Raw genomic sequence first — 14,163 nt, forward strand, 5'->3', positions numbered from 1 at the left:
CGAGATGCCCAACACTGAGTCGGAGGATGTGAGTATCATTCGGCCTCACACAGTACGACGCGGAAGGGAACGTCATTCGAGCGCGCGTGACGTACGGCGGCCTGAGCGACGACGACGTCAACGACTGGTCGCCCAAACACCGCACGCGCCAGAAGAAGATTATCTACACCGAGATGCCCAACACTGAGTCGGAGGATGTGAGTATCATTCGGCCTCACACAGTACGACGCGGAAGGGAACGTCATTCGAGCGCGCGTGACGTACGGCGGCCTGAGCGACGACGACGTCAACGACTGGTCGCCCAAACACCGCACGCGCCAGAAGAAGATCAACTACACCGAGATGCCCAACACTGAGTCGGAGGATGTGAGTATCATTCGGCCTCACACAGTACGACGCGGAAGGGAACGTCATTCGAGCGCGCGTGACGTACGGCGGCCTGAGCGACGACGACGTCAACGACTGGTCGCCCAAACACCGCACGCGCCAGAAGAAGATCAACTACACCGAGATGCCCAACACTGAGTCGGAGGATGTGAGTATCATTCGGCCTCACACAGTACGACGCGGAAGGGAACGTCATTCGAGCGCGCGTGACGTACGGCGGCCTGAGCGACGACGACGTCAACGACTGGTCGCCCAAACACCGCACGCGCCAGAAGAAGATCAACTACACCGAGATGCCCAACACTGAGTCGGAGGATGTGAGTATCATTCGGCCTCACACAGTACGACGCGGAAGGGAACGTCATTCGAGCGCGCGTGACGTACGGCGGCCTGAGCGACGACGACGTCAACGACTGGTCGCCCAAACACCGCACGCGCCAGAAGAAGATCAACTACACCGAGATGCCCAACACTGAGTCGGAGGATGTGAGTATCATTCGGCCTCACACAGTACGACGCGGAAGGGAACGTCATTCGAGCGCGCGTGACGTACGGCGGCCTGAGCGACGACGACGTCAACGACTGGTCGCCCAAACACCGCACGCGCCAGAAGAAGATCAACTACACCGAGATGCCCAACACTGAGTCGGAGGATGTGAGTATCATTCGGCCTCACACAGTACGACGCGGAAGGGAACGTCATTCGAGCGCGCGTGACGTACGGCGGCCTGAGCGACGACGACGTCAACGACTGGTCGCCCAAACACCGCACGCGCCAGAAGAAGATCAACTACACCGAGATGCCCAACACTGAGTCGGAGGATGTGAGTATCATTCGGCCTCACACAGTACGACGCGGAAGGGAACGTCATTCGAGCGCGCGTGACGTACGGCGGCCTGAGCGACGACGACGTCAACGACTGGTCGCCCAAACACCGCACGCGCCAGAAGAAGATCAACTACACCGAGATGCCCAACACTGAGTCGGAGGATGTGAGTATCATTCGGCCTCACACAGTACGACGCGGAAGGGAACGTCATTCGAGCGCGCGTGACGTACGGCGGCCTGAGCGACGACGACGTCAACGACTGGTCGCCCAAACACCGCACGCGCCAGAAGAAGATCAACTAAACCGAGATGCCCAACACTGAGTCGGAGGATGTGAGTATCATTCGGCCTCACACAGTACGACGCGGAAGGGAACGTCATTCGAGCGCGCGTGACGTACGGCGGCCTGAGCGACGACGACGTCAACGACTGGTCGCCCAAACACCGCACGCGCCAGAAGAAGATCAACTACACCGAGATGCCCAACACTGAGTCGGAGGATGTGAGTATCATTCGGCCTCACACAGTACGACGCGGAAGGGAACGTCATTCGAGCGCGCGTGACGTACGGCGGCCTGAGCGACGACGAGGTCAACGACTGGTCGCCCAAACACCGCACGCGCCAGAAGAAGATCAACTACACCGAGATGCCCAACACTGAGTCGGAGGATGTGAGTATCATTCGGCCTCACACAGTACGACGCGGAAGGGAACGTCGGAAGGTAACGGATTTTCCGGGATAAAAAATAGCCCATATTCATCTCCGGCATGCAAACTATTTCTTTACGAAATAAATCATACTTGAGAATTTGTCGACGTGCATTTAGGTTTTTGTAAAAATCCCGTAGAAACTTCTGGATTTTCCGAGACAAAAACTAGCCTATGTCCTGCAAATTTCAGCAGACAGGCAGACACTTTCGCATTTCTAATATTAGTCTGCATTACTGAGCTCTCGATATATATTGCAGGAGATGCACAAATCCAGCGGCAAGCACATGCCGGACAGTTCGGACGAGTTCAAGATAGACGACTCTGACGTCACGTCCGACTCGGACTGCGAGCGTGCCAAGCGGCGCCGCGACCAGGAGGAGGAAGAGCGGCAAAAGGCGATGTTGGACCTCACCACCAAGACGGCGGTAGTTCCGCTGCAGAAGCTGCCGGATGGAGTCACGTCCATCAAGACCGAGGACACAGAACCGACGCCGGGTGAGTGCCAAAGCGATCTGTCGATTTTAGATGGACTGTTCCAACACAGTAGGTACTTAGATGGGGAAAGTTTGGCTAGCATCCTTTTTGGTAAGCGCTTGCAAAGTTTCTAATCTAAAGCAGTCTTTCTTCACCAGGGAAAAATTGTAAGGAACCACCCAAAGGATCTTTTAATTCTCATAGTTTAGCGCATCTTAGCAATATAGGAAAACGCGTCAAAGTTGACTACAAGCGGCAAAAGGTGATGTTGGATCTCGCCACCAAGACGGCGGTAGTTCCGCAGCTGAAGCGGCCGAGTGGAGTCACGTCCATCAAGACCGAGGACACCGAACCGACGCCGGGTGAGTGGCAAGGCGACCAGCGGCTTTCAGACAGGTCCAGAGCAAATGGAGCAAGTTTTTGGCAAAATGGCATTTTCCTTGGGCGAAGGAGGAAGGTAAGCGCTTGCAAAGGTTTTACTGAACAGCCATCCTTCTTCATCAGGAGAAAATTGCGTGGATACCCTCCAGTAGAAAACCACCCTATTGAATCTACCCTATCTCTTATTGTTCATGACTTAGTCCATCTTAGTTATGGTGAAAATGGTAAGTGTTTGACATCGACTGGAGCGTGCCAAGCTTCCGCGACCAAGGGGAAGATGAGCGGCAAAAGGCGATGTCGGACCTCGCCACCAAGACGGCGGTAGTTCCGCTGCAGAAGCTGCCGGATGGAGTCACGTCCATCAAGACTGTGGACACAGAACCGACGCCGGGTGAGTGGCAAGGCGACCAGCGGCTTTCAGACAGGTCCAGAGCAAATGGAGCAAGTTTTTGGCAAAATGGCATTTTCTTTGGGCGAAGGACGAAGGTAAGCGCTTGCAAAGGTTTTACTGAACAGCCATCCTTCTTCATCAGGAGAAAATTGCGTGGATACCCTCTAGTAGAAAACCACCCTATTGAATCTACCCTATCTCCTATTGTTCATGACTTAGTCCATCTTAGTTATGGTGAAAATGGTAAGTGTTTGACATCGACTGGAGCGTGCCAAGCTTCCGCGACCAAGGGGAAGATGAGCGGCAAAAGGCGATGTCGGACCTCGCCACCAAGATGGCGGTAGTTCCGCTGCAGAAGCTGCCGGATGGAGTCACGTCCATCAAGACTGAGGACACAGAACCGACGCCGGGTGAGTGGCAAAGCGATCAAGTCGATTTTAGATGAACAGTTCCAACACAGTAGGTACTTAGATGGGGATAGTTTGGCAAGCAACCTTTTTGGACACACACATTAGACATCCCCTCTAAGAAAAACGTTCTTTTTAGGTGACGGGACCTGTACCTGTCAGATACAGCAAGACATCAGCGTCTCGCATTGCGTCCTACATACTGATAGAAATAGAATTGGAAATTCTTTATTTGCATAACGGGGCCGATTCTCTTGTACACAATCTATAAACTAAACTAATTAACAGGTCTAAATCTAGTGATATGCTTTTCCGCAAGCAACATTAAGCCTCTCATTAAGTAACATAATACCTCTTCCCCTGGTTATCTACGAGAGCGATTTCAACTATCCCGCCCTCCTACTAGACCTATGCGGTCGTGTGTCTCAAAAAATCCTCTCGTCACTCCCCGTTGTAACACAGTCTTCTATAACAAATCTTTCACCGTACTAGCTACCCAACTTTGGAACTCACTTCCTGAAAATGTCAGAGAGAACTGCCACTCAGTACACTCATTCAAATACAGAGTGAAGCAGTATTACCTATCATTAATATAGAGTATTTTATATATTATATGTATTTATATTTTTCATATATTATGTATATAATTTTTTATGATAAGTATTATTATTGTATATAAGTTGATTTGGGTATTTATTATAAGATATTTATGTAGTTTATTAGATTCTAGTACCGTAGACCTATTCCACTTCTTGATACGCCTTACTCACAACCTTGAATGGGAAGCTGGAAGAAATCTCTGTTTAGAGATAAGCATTTCCGATGTAACTTAATTTATTATTACTTTGTAACTACAATTTTTGGTACATGAATAATAAAAATAAATAAATAAATAAAAAATTACGAAAGAGATAGCAATAGATTTAGATGTGCCAGTTTAGTTTTGAGATTGTGTACAACGGAATTAGCCACAATGTGTGTTACAAAAGATGATAATTATTATAAAAGTTCAACACATTACCCGTAGCGGCATACAAATATTGGTGGTAGGTATACAATTTTAGAAATGAATTATTTATTACGCTGTGGTGATCGTGAAGAAAATTTACAGTTTATTCGGAAAATATTTTGAGTGAATATTTGTTTATTTTCAGAAGGTCAAGAAAATCAAGTAATAAGAACGCCGAGGCCTCTACGCGGTAGAGGCAGTAGGGGGGGTCGAGGCAGCCGGTAAGTGCTTCGAAATTGTTTTCTTTAAACAGATGGGGCTGTGAAAATATAAGAACCCCAACGTCTATAGGTCTTTCGAACATGCACATGCCATTATAAATTGTCTTAAATAAAACATTGGCACCGATTCCGTTGTCTTTCTCTAAACTAAATTTAGAGTATCTGCATCTTTTTCTTTTTAACAATGCTAAAAAGGAACGGAACATGAACTTCACATTTAAAGACTCTAAATTTTAGTGCACGCTACAAATTTAAACAGTAGGCTCGCGACTGTACGCTAAAATCACGGGTTTTACCATCTGAAAATTACATTTAAAACTGTCAAACTGCATCTGCTTTATAATAAGCTCAATGTGCTAGACATACATGCGGACTCACTGGTTAAATTCCGGAATTCAGTTCATATGGCATTAAGTAAATTACCATAGTAATTTACTTGATGCCATATGAACTGCTTACATACATTTGTTTATTAGTTTAGAGTTTATTTATGTAATTAATAATTACGTAACTTATTTTAGCAGTAAAATTACCAGACACATTCGCATGCGGTGATTACTTTTAATTAGCTCGTCATATTATCTTAAAACTTTTCTATTATTAAATTTGTATTTGATGTATATGATTAGCTGTTAGTGATCCAAATAAATGAAAAAAAAAAAATATAAATTGTCTTAAATAAAACATTGGCAACGATTCCGTTGTCTTTCTCTAAACTAAATTTAAAGTATCTGCATACTTTTCTTTTCAACAATGCTAAAAAGGGACGGAACATGAACTTAGACTCTAAATTTTTGTGCTTGCTACAAATTTAAACAGTAGGCTCGCGACTGTGCGCTAAAATCACGGATTTTATGATAATATAATAAAAAAAGCTTTATTTAGATTCCTTACATTAATTCTTAATTCTGTGACACTACTCTAACAACATTTTGCTTATAATCTAGTTAATTTTCTAATCCTATTTCCGTCGTTATAAGTAGTAGGTATTTATAATATTTTCCTTATAATAAAATCATAATAAACATGCTTTTTACTTATTTGTGTAGGTATTTATTTTATATTTAAATCACGGGTTTTACCATCTAAAAATTAAATTTATAACTGTCAAACTGCATCTGTCCTTTTCATATTACATTAGTAAGAAGAGGATGATGCATACTCTAAAATTAGGTTGTGCTCTGTGGTGACAAACAAGTCATAAACAAAGAGCTTTGATGTCAGGGGTCCGCGCGGCGGGCGCGGCGGACGCGGCGGCTCGTCGTGCGCGGCGGCGGCGGCGGGCGACGACGCGCTCGCCAAACTCGTCGGCGTCAAGATCAAAGGTGAGCCATTGCTCCGGAATACCCACTACAACCCAGTTGTTTCCGGGCGCGCCTGCATAGGATGACGTTGTGCGAGAGCCCGGCGTGCGAGTGCGGCTTTGGCGACGAGGATAGGCACCATGTGCTGTGGGAGTGTCCCCTCTATGAGGACTTGCGAGTGACGATGTTGGATGGGATCGTACGCGGGGAAGCGGGGCCGGTCTTCTACACGGACCTCGTCTCATCGGCGGGGAACTACAACCGGCTACGGGAATTCGCGCACCATTGGCATAAGAGGCGAAGCAGCTCGGAGCGTGCAGGTGCCAGGCCGGCACCACGGAGGAGCAGCAGCGGAGATCACAGCTGTGTTAGTGACGTCTAGCCCCCAAGGGGGGAGAGTGAGCATAAGGGACAAGGAAAAGACAAAATAATTTGTAGGGAGTGAAGAAGGCGCCCCGGGAAAATGCCAAGAGCAAGTACCGAACGGGCGCCCTCCCGCGATTCGGCCCATATAACCGAGAGGTTGGTGGGGCCATGGGAGGTGGAGGGTTGTCCCTATAACCCAGTTGCGCATGTTGCAAAGCGACGTACCGCGCGGCGCTGCTGTAATGCGCTCCGGCCCTTAGTAGTATAAGCCGACCGAAATATCTGGGAACCTGGCTTAGTGACGTCATGCAACGCCCTCGCGATGGCGCCGCCGGTACTGGATAGACGAAAACGGGAGAGTTCGTAAATATTTCCGCCACGTTATACTCGAAGAGGTTCTCAATTAAACGTTTTTTTTTTCAGATCTAAAACCGGAAGGAGAAGCGGGTCCATTACGAGGGAATCAGGTGAAAAATTATATAATTATTACTAAGCAGTAAAATTCCTACATAATTATATTGTAAATCAAAAATCCAAATCCTATTTCTGTTCCCTATTTCAAAAATCTTGATGAAAACGCTTGTATGGAAATTTAGCGCGCGATAGCGATAAGGAGGTAAAATAGGAGTTTGTAATTTGTGCAGTTCACGCGGGCGACGCCGCGGGCACAAGCTAGTCTTCTAAATATATAAAAGGAAAAGTGACTGACTGACTGAAATTTGGCACGCAGATAGCTATTGTGACGTAGGCATCCGCTAAAAAAGGATTTTTGAAAATTCAACCCCTAAGGGGGTGAAATAGGGGATTGAAATTTGTGTAGTCCAGGCGGACGAAGTCGCGAGCATAAGCTAGTGAAAGATAAAACAACATTCCCGCTTAATCTGGAAATATCTCTTTTTCAGATCGAGCGTGAAAAGAAGAGGCAAGAGCGCGAAGCGAAACTAGCCGAGAAGGAGGCACGGAAACAAGAAAGAATACAGAAAAAAGAAGAGAAAGAGAAACTAAAGGAACTTAAAGCCAAAGAACGGGAAGAGAAACGCCTCGCGAGACTGGCTCTGCAGGAGAGCAAGAAGGTGAAGAAGGAAAAGCCGGATTTCATGGGCCCGATGGGGTACGGGCCTCCGATGCGGCCGATGCAGCCGGACCGGCCCTATGGGAACAGTCCCATGGGGCCGAGGCATCCGGGCGATTACCAGGATCAACGGTTTCCAGCCACGCCTCGACTCCAGGTTTTATTTTATTTTTATTAAACAGAGTTCTGTTGGGTTTGCGCAATCTACCTTTGATGAAAACAAGATGAGCTAGCGGATTTTAAAGTGTCCGTGTAGTTTTTGAGTTTATTCGTTACAAATATACAAAAATACAAATCTATGTCTTTCCTCTTTATAATATTACTAGCTAATGCCCGCGACTTCGTCCGCGTGGATTTAAGTTTTTTTTAAATCCTGTGGGAACTTTGATTTTCCGGGATAAAAAGCAGCCTATGTCCTTCCCCGGGATGTACTACAGCCTATGTCCTTCTACCTCTGTACCAAATTTCATCAACATCGGTTAAACCGTTGGGCCGTGAAAAGCTAGCAGACATAGACAGACAGACAGACACACTTTCCCATTTATAATATTAGTATGGATTATAATCGACGCATTTTAAACTGAGTCGTCGAGTTATCTGTCTATTTCGCTCGCACTTACAGGTCGCTGGCACCTACGACCTGTAAGTGCGAGCGAAACAGACAGATGCTCAGTTTAAAATGCGTCGACTATAGTGTAGAAGTAAATGTAGATGACGATTGGGTGTATATTCGGACATGCGGTTCGTACAAACGTTGTGTTGGTAGGTTCGAGCCGAGCTGCGAGGCATCGCCGCGCCGGACGAGCGCCGCCCCGACCAACTGCACCCCGCCATGAGAGAAGGTACACATTGGCACCGATTCTAAGCACAACCAAATTTTAGAGTATTCGCACCCTCTTCTTACTATTGTAATATGAAAAGGACAGAAGTAGTTTGACATTTCTAAATTTAATTTTTAGATGGTAAAACCCGTGATTTTAGCACGCACTCGCGAACCTACTGTTTAAATTTGTATTGTGCACTAAAATTTAGAGTCTTTAAATGTGAAAGTCATGGTCCGTTCCTTTTTTAGCATTAGTAAAAAGAAAAGGATGCAGATACTCTAAATTTAGTTTAGAGAGAGACTAGAGAATCGGGGCCATTCACATTGCCCAAACTACCACTACATTATATTACTCTTCTATTATTTTAAATTTAAATCTAGTTATAACAGAAGGCCAAAAGAGATTACTTTAAATTATAATTAAAACTATTTTTAACAGAATAGATTTAGAATAAATGGGGCCGATTCTCTAGTACGCAATCTCTAAACTAAACTAAATTAACAGGTCTAAATCTAGTGCTTTCCTTTTCCGCAAGCAACATTATGAAAGGGATAGCAATAGATTTAGACGTGATATTTTAGTTTAGTTTAGAAATTGTGTACAAAGGAATTAGCCACAATGTAGGTATATACAATAATAAAAATACAACAGTGTGTGTGTATGCTTGTGTGAGTGTGAGTGTGTGCTTGTGTGCTTGTGTGTGTGTGTGTGTATACAGGGTGTTGTTGAAACACTGGGGCCGATTCTTTTGTACACAATCTCTAAACTAAACTAAATTAACAAGTCTAAGGCTGCTTTTCCACCTTTATATTTATTTATACAGATTTATAGCCTCGATAACTCAACGGTTATAGGAGCGGACTGAAAACCGAAAGGTCGCCGGTTCAAATCCCACCCGTTGCACTATTGTCGTACCTACTCCTAGCACAAGCTTTACGCTTAATTGGAGGGGAAAGGGGAATATTAGTCAGCAATTTGGCTAATATTCTTTAAAAAAGAAAATGTGCTATGGGATGCGTTTGATATCCACTGGTGTCCACACACCAATAATCATATTCATTGGTGCACATAGCTTAGCACGGGTGGAAACGGACTCAACTAAGATAATATGTTTTTTTATATGGAAGGATGCGTGCTATGGGCCGTCGCGAGTGGTGTAGCTATGTGCAGAGCAGACTGCAGAATACCTACAGTACGCACAGCTACATAGCTTAGTATTGGTGGAAACGGTCACATATTTTCGTAGCGTAGACTTCACATCTTCGCAGCATAGCTGCATAGCACATCTCTGGTGGAAAGGCACCCTTAATCTAGTGCCATCCTTTTCCGCAAGCAACAATATGAAAGGTGTGGCAATAGATTTATATGTGTCATTTTAGTTTAGTTTAGAGATTGTGTACAACGGAATTAGCCACACTATATAGCAATAAAGGCTAGAGGGGGGAAATTTGTCTGGTGGGAGGCTTCGGCCGTGGCTAGTTACCACCCTACCGGCAAAGCCGTGCCGCCAAGCGATTTAGCGTTCCGGTACGATGCCGTGTAGAAACCAAAGGGGTATGGGTTTAATAAAAACTGCCATACCCCTTCCAGGTAAGCCCGCTATCATCTTAGACTGTATCATCACTTACCACCAGGTGAGATTGCAGTCAAGGGCTAACTTGTCTCTGAATTAAAAAAAAAAAATCCGATTCTTTAATATTTTCGTTGTTTATATGCTAGACTAACTAGATGATGCCCGCGACTTCGTCCGCGCGGATGTAGGTTTTTTAATCCTGTGGGATATCTTTGTTTTTCCGGGATGAGTAGTTGTCTATGTCAATATTGGGGAAGCAAGCTAAATACCAAATTTCATATAAATCGGTATTATAGATGGGCCTTTAACAGTCCCGTGGGAACTCTTTGATTTTTACCGGATGTCTACGTCATAATAGCTATCTACATGCCAATTTTCAGCCCGATCCGTCCAGTAGTTTGAGCTGTGCATTGATAGAACGGTCAGTCAGCTTTTCCTTTTATGTAACTCCTTTAATTTTTAGATTCGCCATATCTCAGGAATGGTAATTCTTAAAAAGTTTGTGGAATTGTAATTTTGTTGAATTTCATGATCAAAATTTTTTTTTGTCATCTATTTTATGATAAAACTTATCATTTAGCTAGAAAAAGCAAAAAAAAAACTATTTTGTGAACTTTTAGTTTGAACATAGGTATTTTTTTGCAGATGAGGACTTTTCACAATTCTTTTGGTGTTCCCAACATTCGTACCGATTTTTAGCTCTATGCGAATTGTTGTAACCTTGAATGAGCATTTTGATCAGACTGTTCATTCACACAATGTTTAACATTTTAGGTACTTTGTCCGTAGCGGGATCACCTCAGCCGTTCAAGCCGGTCACAGAAGAGCCCAGTATCATCACACGAATGCCGCACATGCTCAACCAACAATACAGGTACACTTTTACCATATTTATTATTATTATACACTTCATTTGTACCACCACAAGAAGGATTACTTTGTTTTTAGTGAACACTAGCTTATGCTCGCGACTTCGTCCGCGTGGACTACAAAATTTCAAAACCCTATTTCACCCCCTTAGGAGTTGAATTTTCAAAAATCCTTTCTTAGCGGATGCCTACGTTATAATAGCTATCTGCATGCCAAATTTCAGCCCGATCCGTCCAGTAGTTTGAGTTGTGCGTTGATAGATCAGTCAGTCAGTCAGTCAGTCATTCAGTCAGTCACCTTTTCCTTTTATATATATAGATTTAGCTTATGAAGACTTTATTTCTCATTGCAGAGGTTCGATGATGTACGCGCCGGGCAACGCGCCCTACCGCGGGCAGGGAATGTACCAGATGCACCCCTCCCACCCCTCCCACCCCCAGCACCCCGCGCTCAACGCGCCGCGCCACAACTACCAGTACTACCAACACATGCAACCCGGCCCCTACCGCGGGCCCCCGCACGCCCTGCACCGCCCCGGCTCGCCGCAAGCCATGCCCTACCCGCCCCTTCCGCACCGCGCCCCGCCGCCCGGGCCCCCGCCGCCGCACATGCGCCCCGCGCCCTTCCCGCGCCCCGAGCACTCGCCCCACCCGCCGCACCTGCGGCACGCGCCGCACGCCTCGCCCCTCCGCCCGCCGGCCGTCATGAACCTGCGCGCCGCGCCGCCCGCCTGCACGCCCGAGGGCACCTCCGGCTCCCCGGCGCCCCAACCCACCCCCCCGCCGAGCTCGGCGCCGGAGGACGGCGACAAGGAGCCTGCGATCAAGATCAAAGCGGAAGTGAAGACCGAGCCCGAGTACCAGTCGCCGCCGGGCTCGCCCGCGCAGCGCTCGCCCGAGCCGCCCAAGTCGCACCCCAAGATCAAACACACGGAGACCAAGGACGGCCGCCCGCGCTTCCCGCTCGGCCCCTACGCACCGCACTACGCGCCCTACGGGCCCTACGCGCCGCCGCCCGGCCCGCTGCAGCGCGCGCCGCCCGACATGCGCCAGTACCTGCCGGGCTACCCCGCCGACATGAAGCCCGGAGACGTGCGCCCGGGCCTCGCGCGCCCGATGCCGCCCGAAGGGCCGCGCGCGCAGCACCCCGACCGCCCCATCATGCACGACATGACTCGCCCGCCGGGCCCCGAGCGCTCAATAATGCACGACTTGTCGCGCCTCGGACCCGAACGCCTGGGAATGCACGACTTGCCCCGCTCGCAGGCGCCCGATAGGCCCCTCATGCACGATATGTCGAGGCCGCCCAGTCTGGACCGGCCGCTCCCGCACGATGCGCCCCCCGGCGCCGACCGCCCCACGCTGCACGACGCTTCGAGGCCCCCCGGCCCCGATCGATCGATAATGCGAGAAGCGCTACGGCTCGGCCCCGACAGGCCGATCATGCACGATATGAACAAACCTCCGGGACTGGATCGACTGTCTGCACATGACATGTCGAGACCGCCGGGCGGCGATAGACCCATGCATGACATGTCGAGACCGCCGGGTGGCGATAGACCCATGCATGACATGTCGAGACCGCCGGGTGGCGATAGACCCATGCATGACATGTCGAGACCGCCGGGTGGCGATAGACCCATGCATGACATGTCGAGACCGCCGGGCGGCGAAAGACCCATGCATGACATGTCGAGACCGCCCGGGGTAGACCGACCAATGCATGACATGTCAAGACTTCCCGCGGGAGATAGGCCGATGCATGACATGTCAAGACTTCCCGCGGGAGATAGGCCGATGCATGACATGTCAAGACTTCCCGCGGGAGATAGGCCGATGCATGACATGTCAAGACTTCCCGCGGGAGATAGGCCGATGCATGACATGTCAAGACTTCCCGCGGGAGATAGGCGGATGCATGACATGTCAAGACTTCCCGCGGGAGATAGGCCGATGCATGACATGTCAAGACTTTCCGCGGGAGATAGGCCGATGCATGACATGTCAAGACTTCCCGCGGGAGATAGGACGATGCATGACATGTCAAGACTTCCCGCGGGAGATAGGCCGATGCAAGACATGTCAAGACTTCACGCGGGAGATAGGCCGATGCATGACATGTCAAGACTTCCCGCGGGAGATAGGCCCGTGCATGACATGGCGAGACCGCCCGGAGCAGACCGACCGATGCATGACATGTCGAGACCGCCTAGTGTTGATCGACAAATACACGACATGTCAAGGCCCCCCAGCGGAAATCGCCCAGTCCATGATTTGTCAAGGCCCCCCAGCGGGGAGCGCCCGATACACGATATTTCCAGGCCCCCCAGTGGAAATCGCCCGATCCACGATATGTCAAGGCCACCTAGTGGAGATCGGGCGATCCACGATATGTCCAGGCCTCCTAGTGGCGATCGGGCGATGCACGAAACGCCGAGGCCCCCTAGCGGCGGCCTGCCGATTCACGATATGTCGAGACCCCCGAACGGTGACCGCCCGATCCATGACAAGTCGAGGCCCCCCAGCGGCGATCGCGCGCTACACGACGTCGCGAGAATTGGCCACATGCACGACATGGGTCGGGCGCCTGGGCCGCGGGGCCCCGTGCCCGACATGATGCGCGCGCCGCCGCCCGAGAGACTGATGGGCCACGAGCTGCCGTCGCACTACCCGTACGTGCGGCCGGCGCCGCGCGCGCCGCTGCCGCCCTTCGCGACCTACCCCGACGTGCACCGCATCGAGAAGCCGCCCGAACGCCCCGCGTCCGCGGAGCGTGCCTCGGAGTCCCCCGGGGCCTCGCCGCGCGCGTCGCCGCCCGAGCCCAAGTTCGCGCCGCAGCGCGTCAAGGAGGAGGCGGGGCGCGAGGAGGGCAGCGTGTTCGGGGGCCTCGTCAGCTACTTCTCGAGCCAGCGCGAGGACGAGCTCGACGCGTGAGGCCCCCGGGGGCCCCGCGCTGTACATATTACATAGATAATTTTATTTATACCGCCGCGATAGGCGCCTAGTGACGTACGCTATGTATGATATTTTATGAAGTTGACGTTTAGGTTCTTGGAAGTTTAAATGAGTCTTTTTGGTCTCGAATAGAAACGATGTATTATTATTATAATATTATTTTGTTTAATTTAAGCGAGATTTATTTATATACAAATCGAAAAGTACTTACACAGTATACTCTGACTAGAACTCTATGAATTTTAATAAAAATCGATTTTATTTCATTTTGCAAATAAATGTTTTCTTTTAAATGTTTGCTTTCATTATTGTACTCCTGTTGCCTTCTTGCAACAAGATGATAATAGGTTTGTATATTATGTATTTAAATGAAATCATTTTTAATTATTT

General features: G+C 48.7%; 1 protein-coding gene across 1 annotated transcript in view; it reads left to right on the plus strand.

Moving 5' to 3' along the window:
• Positions 1–14,066, plus strand: part of LOC117984445 (uncharacterized) — a 28,843-nt gene extending 14,777 nt beyond the window's left edge. Inside the window, exons 18-25 of the mRNA XM_069500344.1 lie at positions 2,185–2,422; positions 4,735–4,810; positions 6,035–6,135; positions 6,904–6,947; positions 7,383–7,709; positions 8,319–8,394; positions 10,724–10,823; positions 11,172–14,066. Coding sequence (XP_069356445.1) covers positions 2,185–2,422; positions 4,735–4,810; positions 6,035–6,135; positions 6,904–6,947; positions 7,383–7,709; positions 8,319–8,394; positions 10,724–10,823; positions 11,172–13,752 — 3,543 coding nt within the window. The 3' untranslated portion in view covers positions 13,753–14,066. The remainder of the gene's footprint in view (positions 1–2,184; positions 2,423–4,734; positions 4,811–6,034; positions 6,136–6,903; positions 6,948–7,382; positions 7,710–8,318; positions 8,395–10,723; positions 10,824–11,171) is intronic.
• Positions 14,067–14,163: the final 97 nt, after the last annotated feature.

The sequence above is a fragment of the Maniola hyperantus genome, chromosome 8 (assembly GCF_902806685.2).
Source record: "Maniola hyperantus chromosome 8, iAphHyp1.2, whole genome shotgun sequence".
NCBI lineage: Eukaryota > Metazoa > Arthropoda > Insecta > Lepidoptera > Nymphalidae > Maniola > Maniola hyperantus.